The following is a 14,728-nucleotide window of genomic DNA, read 5'->3' as shown; positions in this document are numbered from 1 at the left end:
GACTAAAGTTTCTTTGTCCTTTGGTGACCGCCTTCCGATAATATTTAAAGGCACCGAAACTTCTGCATGGTGAACATATCGTTCATATCTTTGTTTTTTCTTTCTTTTTCATCCCAATAATTCGATTAATAAATTTCCCTTTTAATTATCACAATTTTCAATCAATAAAACTTTTACAAATGCCTTATCTTTTCATTGGGATCTTTGGTCTTTTTCATCTTTTGTCGTTAAAAAGTTGTTGGTGTTTGTGAATAAAAATATTTCTAAATTAGCTGACATTCTATCATTGCTGTTTTCATTACAATTCTAATCTGTAAGCTCACTTCATCCTACATATTGGTATGAAAGGCTTTTGTCTATTCTTTGATTTCATTCGATTTTTACTGTCATCTCTTTCTGCCATCCATGTCACATATCACATCTTCTAGTCACAGTGATATGTTTGAATTTCTTTATCACTCGTAGTTGTTTTCGAACTGATAGCAATGACTATTTGCATTATTATTTAAGTTTCCAAGGAATGATAGACACGATAGACACTTTTTTTTGTGGTATTTTATAATTTTTTTACTTAAAAAACAATTACACTGAATTTATCCCATTATCACTGGAAGAATTAAATATTCGTCAATCAATCATTTCATCTTTTTTGGTTAACTTTTTTCACGAATTTAGAAATGATTTTTTATTCGTGAAATTCTTCCAATCTTTATAAATAGAAAATTATTTTTGATTTAAACTTCGCCTTCCAAAGCTATTTTTTTTCCTTTACAAGCACATCGATGTATTCTGGATGAATACATCTGGTGGGGAGATGAAGTAGTCATCCTCTATGCAAATATTTCCACCATTAATTTTGAGTATCATCATTAGAAGTTTTCAAAAGTTGATTATCAAGCGATGGAAAACAAAAAAAAAGTTACTTTTGGCAGTACACAAGGTGAAATAATTCGATCTGAGGCACTTTAACACATATATTTAGTTGATACCATAAAAGACATTGATAAACTGATATGCTAAAAGAACAACTTGAAATTAACATAAAATTTGATGGAGTGATATTTTTTCAGGTACATATTATTGGTAATGATTTGTTTCACAATTATTTTTTACACGTTACTGGCGCGAAACCTATCAAAAAAAGCTCCAACTGAAGATTTAAATTTACTCAACAAAGTGCTAACTCATTCCATTACCACTGAAGCAAGCAGTATTGTCGTCAAGAATGCTACTGTGGTACTTGAGGTACATCTCCCTTTCACTTCATTGCTTTCAATTTTTCCTGAGTAAATTTTCACTACCAATACTCAATTTTTTAGAAATTTGAAATGTATATCTATAACCTACCATGAATCATATATCCGCTTGTATCCTAAGCTAAGAAACACATTGCAATGTATTGAGAATAACCAGAAAGATTCTGAATTTTTTTTTTTAAATTTGTGCAAAATCCATAAAACTCCATCAGTTCATTCAAAAATGTTCAATTTCAGGATAAAACAATATTGTATTATCTGGAGGCGAAACCACCACCCAAAATAAAATATCGCGGGAATCTCTTATACTTGCACGGAGCTGCATATTCTTCTCATGACTGGAATGCAAACAAGCCTTCTATTATGCAACTTACTGCTGCTGCCGGATATCGAACTATTGCCATCGATTTACCCGGTAGGATAACATTTAATGGCCAAAAACAATTCTATTTACATAATCAGTTAAAATATTTTTTTTGGATCACTATATCGCTACAAATCACCATTCTTATGCAAGTTAGGGTTGATCATGATGTCATACGTAACGATTAACCAAATTACCGTATAATTCTATTAATAATGAAGTTTATCAAAAAATATTTGTCTACAGTTTGACAAAAAAATTATGAAGTTTATCTAAATTTCTTGCTTGCAGGCTTCAGTCATAGTCGGACCAAAAGTTCGGTATCAAATGATCCTTCCACATTCATGTCGTTAGTAATGAAGAGCTTAAATATCCATAAGCCAATTATCATAAGCCCTTCTGCAAGTGGAAGTTATTCCGTCCCTTATGTACTCAGTAATCCCAATAAAATTAGTGGTTTCGTCCCAGTAGCGCCATGTTGTGTTCGTAATGATGGTTGGGAGAATTTCACGGTTTGTTTTATAAATTTGAACTTTAGATCTTTTTCTTCTTGTTTTCAAACTGATTGATTTATTACGCATTAGGAGAAACATTGGAAATGAAATAATCTTCAAATTTCAAACCCTATTTTGCATGTCATCCCCGAATCAGTCACAAATTACAGAATGCAAGCATAATCTGTGTACATATTAGGCCGTTTCCAAGTACTTAACCATTATTATTTATTTACATCATTATTATAATTATTATCATCGTCATTAGTAATAATTAAACTTCAATACTGATATTTTCAAATATGAATTTTTCTTCATAAATGGCGTTACAAAATATAATAAGTCTGATATCATAACAAATAGGTACTACTACAGATACCGGCAAACTGATAATACAATACATAATGACTATTTGGTGCTTAGCTTACCCTTATTTTGAAAGTACTTATTATTATATCTGATATTATTACACTTCAGGAACATCTCAGTGTGCTACATTAAAATCTCCTACTATTTTGGACTATTTAAATCTCGTACGATTTTGGACTATTTCCTCTATGAATGTTTCCTTGTGCAATTGATAGACAATAACGATTTTCTTTCAGGTACCTACACTCATAATCTACGGTAGCCGAGATACAGCGTCAGTTTCAATGGGGCTGCTTAGCATTCCGAACAAGAATCTATCAATCATTCCGGATGCGCCGCATGCTGCGTATATCAAAAAACCAATTGACTTCGTAACTGCTTTGATCAATTTTTTGTTTACCATTCATCCTCTCTGAAGAAAATGTACAAACTATCGAATATTTGAATGAATCATGGGTTAAATAAATCCTGTGAAATAATTCTGCATATTATTTAATTGAATTACAGCTTCATAACTTGTCTCAGCAATGCAGAATACGATCACCGGAAAAGCTCCCGGCAAATGGTAGATGATTCCAGCCAAATTAAAATGTAAAAAATTGGATATTATGAATTTTTACTGATTTGAAACATTTGCTGTAGTCTTCCTATAACGACACCGAGCAGAAACATTAATGAGTGAGTTAATAGCATTGATATCATGGAGAAACCTGAAATTAACATTTAAGGTAAGCTGTGCAGCAGGGGTAATTTGATGATCAGAACCTATTTATCATGCATGACCAGCGTATCACCTCTCGCAGTGCAAAGAAATGAAACCGAATAATGAAATCAACTTGAAATAATTTTCAGAATTCAAAAAACATTGCAAATTAGTACCGCGGGAAAAGTCACTGATACCGAGTTTGTAAAAACAATCATCTGAAGATGAACATTTCAAAATTCTCCATCGAACATCACTTCCATTTGTCCATTCAACCAGATCATCTGCAATCTGAACAAGCTAAAAAAGTCCTAATTAGTTTAGGTCATTTAGCGCCCAGTCAATAGACCAACTGCTTACCAAATTCACATGATGGTATAGAACATGGCTCGACGATGTACTGGATACTATCATCATACGACACAACAAGACCTTTCCTGGTACGCCAGCGACTGCGTAAACTATTACCGCAAGTTGCACTGCATGCAGTCCATTCATTCCATGCTAGCCATTCATGCATCAATACACGTTTTGATCCGTGAAGTATTGTCTAAATCGAATGGAGAAGATTACGGAATGATTACGGATAACAGATTTCGGAAATGAGTTGTCGAACCGAATGAACAGATCTTCTATTTCACTCTTTATCCTATCTTAAAATACATACAGTATTAGTTGCTATTCAAAAAACCACTCTGTTTTATCAATTTTCCGGCTATTCCATCATCAAATAAGGATTCTTACTTTGATTGACATAGGATCAGGTACTTCAACGCCACAGCTAGCACGATATCGAATTTCAGTACTCTCTCCCAATGCTAACCATTGACTCCAAGCACTGTATCGTCGAACTTCTGAAGAAGATATCAAGTGATTATGTTGAACAGATATCAGCAACATCTCTAAGGATTGTTTATATGAACTTTTTTTCTTTTCCCTCACATGATTAATTTTATTGATAAGTTTTCGATGATTCTGATAATCTTACTGATTCTGATAACATGATAGAAATGAAAGTAATTACCATTACAAGACATATTGTTACACAGTTGATACTGCTGTTGATTTTCTTTGAAAGAATTACAAGTGTTTCCAGGTAAACAGCACCATTCTCGACTTCGATATCCTCCAGCGCATCTTTGTGAACAACTACTCCATTCTGTCCATCCACAGTCATATTGCCGCCTAAAATAATAATCAGTAAGTTGGTGCTTCTTTACTTCAAGGTTACCAGCATTCTTGCTTTAGTTATGGGTATCTTCACGATTACCTCAAATTCCCATCAGTGATAATCTTTAAATACGTAATCCTGACAAATAATGAAATCTAAAAGTCCGCTTCCTAAATTCAGATGCATTTCTTAGACTAAGGGAAATATGGCAACCCTTATACATTCTCTTTTTCAAATACATACCCTGTGTTCCGATTGATATTTTCGGTAATTTCCGAAGACCAATCATTTATTTTGTACTTTTTGAAAGAATTTGATGTGAGCACTGTGAATGACTGAAAATATTCTTAAAGGATACTATGCTAATGAAACGGTAATTTCAAACTTTTTAAATTCTGACAAAAGTTGGAAATTTTGAAATTTTGAAAAAAAAATTTTTGCTAAAAAAAATTATTAGAAGACATATTGGTTAGATCGATATTTAAAATGAAATTGTACCTCTTTTCGAATTCTCATTTCTAATATTTTCCCACTAACAACAATTTCATCGGTCCATTTCTCATTAATAAAGGTACCATTGAAAATGAAGCCGTATACTTTTGCTTTTTTAGATATTGCGATAATCTGATAGTTTCCATTATCAGTTTTAGCCACATTTACAGATTCTATCCTGTAATGCTATGTTACTGTAATATTGTTCCTCATTAATTTTGCTGTTGAAATTTAATTCTTAATTAATATAATACTTGATCAGCAAATCTGTGCATATCTAACAGCATCAGCATTGGTCGATAAATAAACGTAAAGAGTGACAGCAATGGCAGTCAAAAGTTTTCTTTTCTGCTTAAGCGACACAATCTTAGTTTAAATATAAAATTGGAAGTGTAAGCAGATAAGTGACAGATAATTATTGATTGCAGCTTACTCAGTCATTTCCGGAAATGTGTAAAATGCATATGGATTGATCATAGTTATCGTTTTATCTAAAATCCTTGGAAAACCTGATTGGTTTCTTTTCGGACAATGATTGTCTTTCATTTTCCATGTCGTTTCGGGAATTCTATCGTCACCAAATAATCTTTCCTCTATTTCGTTTAGATCAAATATACATAAAGCAGATATTGGCAATCGTTCAAAACTATTCCAAAATATGACAAAAACAAAGTTTGCAGATATTTGCGCTGTTTTCACTATTTTCAACCGTAAATTATTGATGTCTAAAGGACAAGTAAGTGAAAGTTTGCCAAATGAATTGAATGTATTTTTATAGAGCATGATGCTATCAGTGACACCTGGATCATCTGCGCATACGCCACCAATCCGGCCCTGCAATAAGTTAACCAATGATGATACCATGGTAAATGCAAGAATTGATAATAGTTTTCTGATTTCACCATTTTACCCAATGATTTTTATGATGCCAATCATTCAACCATCATCACCTTCAATATCCACCAATTAATTAACTAAAGATCTTTCCATTTAATTGGAATGCAATCCGGATTTATCAATTTTTGATTTACCCCGTACCTGTACACCTTGATGATTTTCTTCATTAAAAACAACATATACATACTGTTTCCATCCAAACAATGCGATGAATTTTGGTTCTGAAAACTATCATTAGAGCGATATATTTGATAATGATTAGTTAAGAGGAAGAGGAAAATCTAAAAGACGATAGAATAAAGCTTAGTTGGCTTTCCAAGTTAAGAATAGCTTAAATCAAAGGAATGAATGATGCAAGAGTTGTCTGAACGTTGCAATAATTCTTCAGATAAAGTGGTCCCACAAATATCTTTTGTTCTAAAATTGAATCTCTCCGATCGAAATTCATACTATCCTTGAATAATACCATAATATTATTTACTTAACTTTCCCTCCCTTCATTGTAATCCAAATCCCTAATTTAATTCAGTAAAATAATCCAAATTAGTACCGTGAAACCAACGATCATCGTTAACGGGTACCCAAAGCTTTCGATTTTCTGGAAGAGCACGAAGCAATGTTTGCTTGTTACATGAAATATCAACAGCTAATGCTGTGAATGTATAATTTCCATATGATAAATGATAAGCTGGGCAATCTCTGTTAAACGTACTAAGGCCAATAGCATTTATGTCATTTGCGCATTCTTGCAATAAATTTCGCTTCTGAAATAGATTTGTTAATTCTATGAAACTAAGAGCAATCGATATGTTTATACTTGAATATGATATATTTTCTGCAGGTTGCATGATGCAAGTCAATATATGCTGTCGCCTTTTGAAAAGTATTAAAAGATAATGTTATTCTTCAGTAGAAAATTAAATGAACTAACTTTTCTTATGTGACAATGTGGTGAGAGCGCATTTGTACCGCAAATATGCAAGCAATCATTTCCATGACGCAACAATAGCGTAATATCATTTTGACATTTTCCCTATAAATAACATTTGCGCCATATGTAATCTTGTTTTTGGCTGTTATGATTCATTGCACAGTAGGAAACATTCATTGCATCTACATGCGGTAAATGATAAATAATTTTATCATGCAGCATGAAATGTATTGAAAGGAGCAGACAGAACAGCTGATAAAAGATAAAAAAAATACCGGAACCAACCTTTCCAAAACCTTTCATCAAGCATTCCGCTGCTCTTATCGTTGTAACATTTAAAGGTACAATCGTTTTCAAGTGAAAAGTTTCGGCAGATAATACAATAAGTCGATTTCTGAAAAGTATAATTTCATGATTGCTATCAGTTGCTGATTGTTATCAGTTGTTATCAGTTGCTGATTGTTATTAGTTGTTATCAGTTGCTAATTCGATAACTTTTTTACGAATTCCACAAATTTATTATTACCTTCTCAAAAAATCATCTAAATACGAGTTTTGATCAATTCCGCTGTACTGTCACAAAAGTCAAAAGTTTGCAAATAAAGTTGTTAAAAGAGAATATTTTCGATAAAGATTTCCTCTCTCTCTCTCTCTGTTCATTCATTATCAGTTATCTCTATGACTGCTATTGCTGATCGATAGCAACTAGTCGATTTACCAAATTTATTTCGAAAATAACTGTTAGAGAATTTATTAATTTATTAATTCGATAGTTTGCAAAGCGCATGCATCTGCATCTGCATGCATCTGCATGCGAAATATTTTGCAGCAAAAAGGAACACTAAAGATGAGCTAGAAATAATCTAATCAAAAATATTCTGATTCGTTACATTTCTTTTTTTTTTTTTTTGCTTTTTGGTAAACAAGTAGAAGATATCATTTTGTTGTCGCCGCGTGAGGGTTTGACAATAATTAAACTTCATGTTAAGCGATCCTTTCTCCCTTTTTTTCCCTATCATTCCTTCTTCGTCTCCTCATGATAACAATTTAATTAGGACAATAAATAGAGAATTAGTAGCAAAATAAGTGGAAAACTTCCCTATGGTTGGGAGTGATATTTTTTCTATTTCATATTTTTTTTTCAAATTTTGAAATAAAAGTGATTGTTTATTTAATATTTGATTACAAGGGTCTAGAAGGATCCTTTATGGTTGACTCATGCCTATGATTAAAAATCATGATGAAACCAGTTTCATCATGCTGATAACAAATATCATTTCAAACTGGAGCGGTAGGTTGGAAAAAAAAATTTGAATTAAGAAGGTGATAGGAAGTAAAATTCAGTAATAAAATTTAATGCAATAAAGAAATAAATCAAATTTCGATGAATTAAGTTAACATAATCGTTTTCATCCTTAAAATTATGAAAATATGAAGAGCAGTGAAATCAACTTACTTTGATCCAATGAAGAATTTGTTATCGTCTTCTAATACGGTCAATAAGTCGTCTGCTAAATATTCATTTAAAATAATCAATTTCTTGCATGAATATGCCATAATTAAATTTGAGTAAATGAAGAAGATGCTGAAAGGTAGCAACATAAGGCATAAAAAAATACTTTGAAAAGGTTTAGGATGGTTGACATCAAAATGGTTGGCAACAAACCATCTGTCGTATAAAAAAGATGGGACAAATACTAAGACATATCATGAAACGGAGGAAAAAAAGAGGATGGCAAAATGATTTAAAAGATAAGAAAAATCCAACCATTCTTTATTTTTTAATTTGTCAAAATTATGCTAATTAATCTATTGAATAAATTTCAGGTAATTAGGTACCCTAAAAAAACCCTCGATGATGATGTATTTTACGACAGTTTTCAATCTTCCAGATGCTTTTTTGTTTCCAATCTACAACATTACTCTTGCTTTTACTTTTCTATGATAACATTATGATTATTGTATTGAGAATTGGGAGTGATAAATGATAAGGAGTCTAAATATCAGCAATATTCCGCTGCTCTTTTGTATTTCTTTGGTCAATATTTCGATATTCATAGTTTCACTCTCATACTTATTCTTCGGACAAAAATCAAAGCTTTCATGTGTTATAAACAACAACTGAACTAATTTCAGCTAATTAATTAATTGGCTGATAGGATAAGACCTCAGTTTCTTAGCTCTAACCTTGCTCAGATAATGAGCACCTTCAGAAATTGCTTCATTGCACAGTTACTTAAGATATTTGATTCATTTAAAAATTTGTGTCATTATTTGATGTCACTTTATGAAGATATCTCTTGGGTAGTATTATTTTTAATAACTTATAGCCAAATAAGCTCAATCTTCACTTCACATTACTATCAATATCACTGACGCAGTTTAAACAATATCACACATCTCATCCAGCCATTAGCCAAACTAACCATCTGCTTATTACTTCTTGATGGATACTTTGCATTCTACAACATATTTTTTAGTTCAACGGAACTAATTAATCTTATTTGAAAATCATTTTATTATTTCATATCTGATTGTTTGATTTCAAATATGTCACCTTTGAACTTCTCTTAATTCTCTATAGTTCAATTTAAACTAAAGAGTATTAATGATATTGCATTAAATCATTTAGGATAACAATTTCACATGAATCACAACACATGAATCACATGAATCACATGATAATTTTGAATATAATTTCTTGACAGATGCAAGTTTTATTTTCTACATTATCAATAACAAATTATCTTAAATGGAAGACAGGATTAGAGACATCGGTTGTGATATTGACTTGATTGAAAGACAGAATTAGCGGCAGTCTTAATGCTCGTTCGATCATGATTAAGATTGATGCTTAGCAGATGAATGTTTATATTTTACATGTAACTTAGATTAGCAAAGTAATTGATGTTTGGGTAAAAACATGAAACAGTCCGTTTTGTCACAGTTCATTTAATAGAACAATAAATAGGGACGATGTAACATTGATAAGATTGTATGTCGTAGATTAGGAAACAAATATTCACGTTTTGCTTTAAATGAACTGATCTTCATTTGATAGTAAGGGTAAATGACTTATTACAATCAATTTTTACACCTATCTCATTTAAGCTGAAAATTAGATAGTTGAACGATATGATTTTGCACCTAATTTGGAATTGGTAGAGGATAGACCGACCATGATGGCATTCCTATAAATGACGGATCCGACAACGAACCCACCATCATGATCGAATTCCCGTCTTTTATCAGATATTCTTTTTCGGGTAGGATATTATGAAGAATGGCGTTTGTAATCAATGGCTAGTTCAACGCTCGTGACACTCATTCACGTACTAAATTCATATGCAATGTCTTTTTAATATTTTCCCATGGGCTTTTTCCTGAACGCTTCGCAAATTACTCTGAACTGTTTTTCGTTAGTTTACATCTATGTTTTTCTCTCCTGAAAGCTACTTTACAAACAATTTCAGTTTCAGGAAAGGACTAATGAGCTATGCTTTCCCCTGTGGTGTTTCTTCCATTCTGTATATTACTCGTTTCACCTTCGTCTTCTGGTAATTCACAGCTTTCCGGTTTCATTTTTATCTTCCAATTATTCAGAACCAAATACACAAACCATTCTCCTTCCCTTCTCCGGTAAAATGAGAAAATTCCTCACCACAAACCCCGCTCGAACAAACGAACAAATCACCCGTCCTCCAATTCCGCTCTCGTTTTTTGCATTGCGTAGTGCCGAGTATTACGAAATTTACTGAAAGGTCGATTAGTTCGATAAACTTCGTATGTTCGCGCCCCTCCCTCTTTTCAAAGCAGCTTATATTGTTTAGTGCGTCCCGGTGTTCTGTGGCACAGTGGACTTGGACGGTGTGAACTGTCCATTGTCCACTCGTCAACTTAGTTTAAGGTGAATTGCGCGTTAAATGATTCCAAATAGTGATGTGTGATGTTATTCAGAAATGATATGTGAGACTAATACATGTGTAATATATGACGTTATTTTGCTAAAGAATTATGTAATCATTTCTCGACTATCGTAATTGTAAAGAATAAAATTAGACTTAACGAAGGTCTTGATGTGACTCATGCAATAATTGCTCATTATGATGCGTAGGAGTTTCACGTAAATCGGATTTCAGGCATTTATAAGCTTATGTATCATCCAGCTCTTGATAATTTCTAAGAAATTTGGGCACAATACAGGTTCATGGTCGAATTTATTCCTTTTGGGTAGGAATTCATCTGTGATAAAGGTTTCAATAAGAGGGTCGATTATTAGGTTGTATGAGAGATATTACAAAACATTGAAATTTCCTTTAAAAAAATACGCATTCTAATTTATACTTTGAATTCTAGGAAAGAACTCATTCAATCACATTTGAATCTCTTTGAACCAATTAGAATTTCCCAGTCATTCTGATTTTGAGGTTGAACAATTTACTCATTGTTGAGATGCAGAATTTTTTACAGTAAACATGGATTGAAAATTTTTGATCTTCAGTTAACTCTGGAAAAGGTTTCTCACGGCACAGATGGTTGATCATATAAAGGCAGTAGGAAAATCAGAATGTCGGAAAACCCTCTTAAATACCTTAGAAAAGTTGTAGCTTTTCATTCTTTACTCGGGGCAGGGATTTGGGTTGATTAATCTGGAAAGGTTTTCTAACGAAGGATTGGATAGTTGAAAACATAATGTCCTGCCCTACTAAGCAGTGTGAGAATCAGACAAATTTTTCACAAAAAAAATGGTTTGGGATTTTATTTCCTGAATTTCTGGGTATTTTTTGGGCTTTCTCTTTGCGGAATGTCTGGTTAAACTTTTCCGGCTTAGACTGAAATATTTTATGGACATATTATATATTTATGAAGGAAGATCGAATAACGGATATGTGTTACCATGTGGAGATGACCAGCTGGAAGTGATCGTTTCATGTTGGAAAATACCTTTCGTTGATAGATCCCCACTGAAGTGTAGCCATTCAATTTGATTTATTGTAGATTGCTGATCAGTTCAAGTATTTTCTACGGACTCCGTAATTTTCATTTCCTGTTCTTGTCATGATTGTTTCTGATGTTGTGATTGTTGAATGTTGAATGTTGAATATCGTATTTTTCCGTTTTGTATATATATGTCCACGTTTTAGCTTCTTACGACTGTTACGGTGACATGTTTGATGCTCATGTTGTACAGCTGGTTTGTGTAATGTTGTGAATATGAAAAATAGTAACGTATCATCTATGTATATGTGGTGGTATTGCATGCAAAGTGGTGCAATAAAAATGTTAGTCTTCAAAATAAATATGATCTCCTTTTGCACAAATATGTGTCAGATGTCACAGCACTATTCGATCACTGATGTATCACGTCGACTATAAATGCAAATAATCGTGTGTTAAGTGGTTCACATCATTAAACAAAACAGTTCCGATCGATTGATGATATTAGTTAACATGTTTGTTATTGACGAATTGGATTAAGCAAAATACTGGTAAAGATCTATTAAGAATCAATAAATACTTCACATTTTGGGGATAAAAAAAAGAAATTCATGATTATGCGTTTAACTAGAAGTTTAGTCAGCCTTCTTCCTTCACTGTAATATGAAAATGAATGATTACATTTGTCATAGTAACAACATGTGCATACATATGGGCGAAATCACACTTTTGGCATTTACAGTTGTTCAGTATACAAGCAAATTTTACATGTTACCTGGATGAAGGATAAGTGATTAGTAAGTGTTCGATAAATCATCAACTTAATTTTAGTTCAAACCAATTATAAAATATTTTATATGAATTCCTGGGGTTTTCCTGATCTCGACTATGCTGTTCAGGTTATCGAAATTATTAGTTACCTAACCTGACCAGGCAGTCACTTCTAGAAGACTTATGAATGACTTGAACATTTGTACCATCTTTAGGAAATGCATTGGATTGATTGATGAGCTCTAATGAACATACCTAATGAATTTATAAAGATTAAAGACTGGTATAGGGTTGTTTTTCGATCTTATGCAGCTTTCTTGCTTCACTGTGATAAATCCTCATATTGTCCCCATTTAGTAATTGCTAAAACCTGCTAATCACCGAATATTCTGCGAATTTTGGATAATTTTTTTTTAAAATTACTCAAATGTGAAGTGAATATATTCCAAATGGTCATAATGTGTGAATTTTTCTTGGCCCACTAGTGTAACCGTTTTTAATTAAATAAAATTGTTGCATTCAAAATTTCAATAAGAAGCCAAAACTGATAATAACATTTGTATTACGTAGATTGTATGATGATATTTGAACCTATCGGACAATTTTTTTGATCATAGTGATGACTGTTAGACTTGTACGTTTCTTTCTTAATAAACTATTTCGGGTAACTAAATTATTTTGTTTTGAGAATCCAGAAAATCGATTCTTGTCCACTCATCGGATATTCGATCGAGAGTTGAATGGCGATGATAAGTGTAATGGTTTCTTTATTTTTCATGAAATATCAGTCAGAAAATCTGGTGGTGAAATGCGTTCATTGAGTGTTGAAGTAAGAGAAAAACATTTCATAGAGTACGTAATTTGAAGAGATAGGATAGAGCGGATAGCAGCTATGAGAAATGAGCATGAGCATTTATTGCTGAACTTGATATGTAATTAGGATTGTTTCAGATCAAGTTCTTACTCAAAACAATGGAAAATATTTAGTAGTCTTAATTGAGAAACATTGATATTTCATTCTTACAATGACATTCTTTCACATATGCTGCTAGAAATTTATTCATTAAGAGACGAGCTCATGCTGTTCATGTTAACAGTTTATTTTGATTTCTAAAAAACTTCCTTATTGATAAGATTGTGATAGAGTTGTAAAAAGCCATTGAATGACTAATCATGACTAATCCATTTCGAAATCTTTGGAATTATTTAATTCATTAACTTACTAACCAAATACTTTTCATTTCTGTAGACTCATTTATGATAGATGCAAGAGTAAAATGAAATCTAGCGAACATTTCAAACAAATCTTCCGTCATCAGACGGTATGGTTTCAATATATTACTTCAATGGAAAGAAATGTCTGTATAGCTTTAACTTGATTAGATGGTGTGTGATCTCCTTTAGACATTTTATCTCCTGATTATCTTAGTGTTAATGGTATAGCTAGTTTATTTTTGATCATAAATAGTCGGATTAAAGTATTCTTGTTGCTATTAATGTTTAAATAAAATTGATTATGAGTTTTTTTGTTAATTTGTGTTTTTATTGGATGTTTTTTTTTAGTCGTTTTATTTTATAAGCAACTGTTTTATTATGAATGATAATGTTTATGAAATCAGCAATCTGGACGAGCTTAGTCAAATAGAATGTATAGTGCCATAATATTGATATTCTTTAACAAGAAGAACGGGAGTAGAAAATTTACATAATACGAATTTTTTTTTTTGCATAATGCTAATTTTTTTTTTTTTTTGTCATAATCTATGAATTTTGATAAAAGAACATTCATCGTCTGATTCACTTCCGAAATTTGATTTCCGATTTTCAACATAAGTTTTTCTATTTTTGTTTTATCATTTTCTTTTATGGAGAAAGTTTTTGTATTGTTAATTGTGCGTCGGTTTTATCCATGCCTTACTTGCATCGTTATGGAATGGGTGTATTCGATTGGAGAAATGGATTGATTTATAGGCAGGGTTATTACTTGTTCATCAAGAAAGTGTGACTTTATAAAATCAAGTCATTTCTACTAGTTGCTATTTACCTGACTAACCAATTAGTGAAACCTGTTGCTCAACCGTTACTCCTGGCAAATACCTTTCGACCTATTCTTCCTTATTCGTTTCCCATGATTGATACATTTGCAAAGAATACTTTATTTAATTGATTTAATGAGCGAACTAATGGAAAAAGTTGGCTTTATCCAACGATCGAACTAAAATAGCAACAATGAAAGGAAAAGATTTCTTGCTTAAGCCGCGCAAAAATTCTCTGTTACTAAGTTATTCCCGCAGAACAGTAATAGGTATCATCGAAAGGTAGCTTGTAATTTACTTGTAGTT

General features: G+C 32.1%; 2 protein-coding genes across 2 annotated transcripts; one reads left to right on the top strand and one right to left on the bottom strand.

Moving 5' to 3' along the window:
• Positions 1 to 1,057: 1,057 nt before the first annotated feature.
• LOAG_07509 (hypothetical protein) lies at positions 1,058 to 2,899 on the top strand (the record flags this gene model as incomplete). Its single annotated transcript, XM_003143042.2, has 4 exons — positions 1,058 to 1,245; positions 1,494 to 1,671; positions 1,912 to 2,132; positions 2,720 to 2,899. Exons 1-4 carry the CDS (start codon positions 1,087 to 1,089, stop codon positions 2,897 to 2,899), a joined length of 738 nt encoding a protein of 245 aa, XP_003143090.1. The 5' UTR covers positions 1,058 to 1,086.
• Positions 2,900 to 3,099: 200 nt separating this feature from the next.
• Positions 3,100 to 6,980, bottom strand: LOAG_07508 (hypothetical protein; the record flags this gene model as incomplete). The annotated part of the gene is made up of 12 exons (XM_020447456.1): positions 3,100 to 3,193; positions 3,278 to 3,470; positions 3,547 to 3,736; positions 3,931 to 4,040; positions 4,211 to 4,371; positions 4,601 to 4,692; positions 4,856 to 5,027; positions 5,283 to 5,683; positions 5,888 to 5,967; positions 6,297 to 6,510; positions 6,678 to 6,779; positions 6,963 to 6,980. The coding sequence occupies 12 exons, from the start codon at positions 6,978 to 6,980 to the stop codon at positions 3,100 to 3,102; spliced, it is 1,827 nt and encodes a 608-aa protein (XP_020302313.1).
• Positions 6,981 to 14,728: the final 7,748 nt, after the last annotated feature.

Source organism: Loa loa (genome assembly GCF_000183805.2).
Source record: "Loa loa unplaced genomic scaffold supercont3.4, whole genome shotgun sequence".
NCBI classification, from domain to species: domain Eukaryota; kingdom Metazoa; phylum Nematoda; class Chromadorea; order Rhabditida; family Onchocercidae; genus Loa; species Loa loa.
The sequence above is the reverse complement of the archived record's forward strand: the minus strand, read 5'-3'. Positions and strand labels throughout refer to the sequence as shown.